The 2500-nt window shown below is 55.6% G+C and overlaps 1 protein-coding gene across 8 annotated transcripts in view; it reads right to left on the bottom strand.

The window, feature by feature from the left end:
• Positions 1 to 2500, bottom strand: part of PAX6 (paired box 6) — a 26245-nt gene that overhangs the window by 8348 nt on the left and 15397 nt on the right. For all 8 annotated transcript variants that reach the window (XM_036384532.1, XM_054515266.1, XM_036384531.2 and 5 more), the window contains one exon: positions 2184 to 2349. In XM_036384532.1, coding sequence (XP_036240425.1) covers positions 2184 to 2349 — 166 coding nt within the window. The remainder of the gene's footprint in view (positions 1 to 2183; positions 2350 to 2500) is intronic.

The following is a 2500-nucleotide window of genomic DNA, read 5'->3' as shown; positions in this document are numbered from 1 at the left end:
TTTGGTTTTTTTTTAAAGCCCCTAAAAGAAGCTATCTCAATAGGGCTGTTCCACCTTCCAGACCTAATCCGTAAGAAAGCAAGTGAATGTCCGTCCCTATTATCCTATAGCCAGACCATCTGACGCTGGGTATAGGATTTGTTTCCTGGAAAAAAAAAAAAAAAAAAAAAAAAAAAAAAGACGCTGGGAAATAAAATCATTCCTTAGTTTCTTAGTGTCTTAATCAGTGAGGCGGAAAACAAGCAAAAAAAGATAGCAAACCAATTGCAGCACCTCTCAGCTATAGAGCCGGGATCAAAACATTGTAGCATCTGTTGAAAGAGAAAGTGTCTAAATCCTATAGAAGGCTTTAGTCTTATAAGAGAGGGAGGGGAGAAAAAAAGATAAGAAACAGTGTCTCGGTGATCCCTAAAACCACTAAATCACTGGAGAATTTCTCCCGGATAGAGATGTCTCTTTTTGTTCTGTCAGCCCTCATGTATCCATTATTTTATTCACTGCTGCATGGCGTTTATCAGATTGAGACCATATTTGTACCCCTCTGAGACCTAACCTCGCCTTATGCTTTTTGAGTAATGGACTCTTAAAATCCAGTAACATACCCCTGCTAGGGAAAAACATTAGAGGGAGCATGAATATTCCAGAGGAAATCCATTTTATTAATTTTAATTTTGCCATGCGGATGTTTTAAGTGCCTGCCTGCCTCCCCCTCGCCTCTGCTGCCCACGCACACGCGCGGCCCGAGCCCTGCCCGCCCCGCACCGCCTCATTTGCGGGTTTCGGACAGGGCTCCGGGGCCCTCCGGCCGCGCATTCCCTGCGGAACCTGCGCCGGTCCCCAGGCCACGGGAAGGGTCCCCCCAAGAGCCGCCGGTCCCCGCAGGTGCCAGCCCGGGCACAGCGGGCTCTGCCGCAGCGCGGCCGCGGCCAGGAGCCGCCAGGCCCAGCTGTGCCCGCTCCGCACCCGCGCAAGGGCTGCGCCTGCGAGCAGCGCTCTGCGGCGGGGAGCCCGACATTTCTCCTTTTAACGCCTTTCCTAAGGGAAAATAAATAAATAAAAACGCCAAATCGCTCGGCGGCCGGGAGCCGCGGTGGGTGCGCTGCCCCGCTCCGCGCTCCGCATCGCGGCTGCGGGCAGCGAGAAAAGGGCACCGGGAGAGCCCGGGCAGGGCAGGGGCCGCCCCAGGTAAGGGCGGCCCCGGTTCCCGGGGTGGACACCGGGCACACAACAAAATGCCAAAAGAAAACCCCACAACCGAACAACAAAAAAACACCGAAGCGGGGGTGGGGGGAAGCGAGGGCTCCGCTCTATCTTTCTAGTGTCCTTCATAGACTGTTTTCTTCTCTTAAAACTGACATGTCTAATTGGCAAGCGGTGCCATATCGTGTCCAGAGGTCTCCTGTGGAACATTTCTACAGCTGTCTCCTTCAACTAGACGCTTATTCATGTCGCCTTAATGAGAAACAAAACGATCTCTAATGAGCAATTACATAGCGACAGAATTGTTCCCATAACAAATTCTTGCGTGTGACAGAAACATCCTTTGTACCAGATATTCCGCACACTGTTACCGATTTTTTTTCCTTGCGGGGTGAAAACAAAAAGCAGGTTGTTGTATATAGACACCTCTTCTAAAGGAATGACCAGAGCCAGGGAGAGCCGAGCCTCAACAGAGCCCGCATTCAAAAAGAAGCCATTAACCATCTCAAGTATGTAACGTAACATCCCATTATCCTTCATATTATCCCCTTGTCATTCCTACAACAAATACCTATTAATCTTCAGGATAAACAGTTTCCTATATTTACAAAGTTGTTTCGGGTCCATTGAGGAGGAATTACAATCAGCCCTACGGAGATAGTTCCCGATGGCCCCGGCTTTGGGGAGAGACCCCGGCGCGGGGAGGCGGCCCGGGCAGGGAACGGCAGCCCCAATTACCGGGCGATGGGCGAGGTTCAGGCTCAGCCCCGCATCCCGCCAGGCTGCCGGCATCCCGGCTTTGGCAGCCGATGCTGCCGGGCTCCCCCTGCCCACCGATGGACGCCCACCGCCCCGCACCCGCCTGCCCGCAGCCCCCCGCGGCCGGGAACGGGGCAAGGCGGACCCATCTCCACCGGACGAGGCCGAACCGAGCCGATCCGGGCCGGCCCGGGCTGGGGAGCGGCCGCCGCGCTGTGCCTTACCTTGAGTGGGCTGCCCGGGTACCGAGGTGCCGGGATACCAGCCGGGCCGGGTGCCCCAGGTCCCCGTCTGCCCGTTCAGCATCCTTAGCTTGTCGTACATCCCGTCGGCACCCATCTGTTGCTTTTCGCTAGCCAGGTTGCGTAGGACTCTGTTTATCGACGACACCTGGAAGGCAAAGGACAGGAAAGGCAATGGTAGTGCGGTAGCGCGCTCCCCGCCAGGCACCCGCGCAACCCCCGCGTCCCCCCGCGCAGCGGGCGGCTCGACCTGGGCGCAAGTCAGGGCTTCCCTGAGCCGTCCCTGCCGCCCCGACTCG

This window comes from Molothrus ater, chromosome 6 (genome assembly GCF_012460135.2).
Source record: "Molothrus ater isolate BHLD 08-10-18 breed brown headed cowbird chromosome 6, BPBGC_Mater_1.1, whole genome shotgun sequence".
NCBI classification, from domain to species: domain Eukaryota; kingdom Metazoa; phylum Chordata; class Aves; order Passeriformes; family Icteridae; genus Molothrus; species Molothrus ater.
This window is presented reverse-complemented; position numbering and strand designations above follow the sequence as displayed.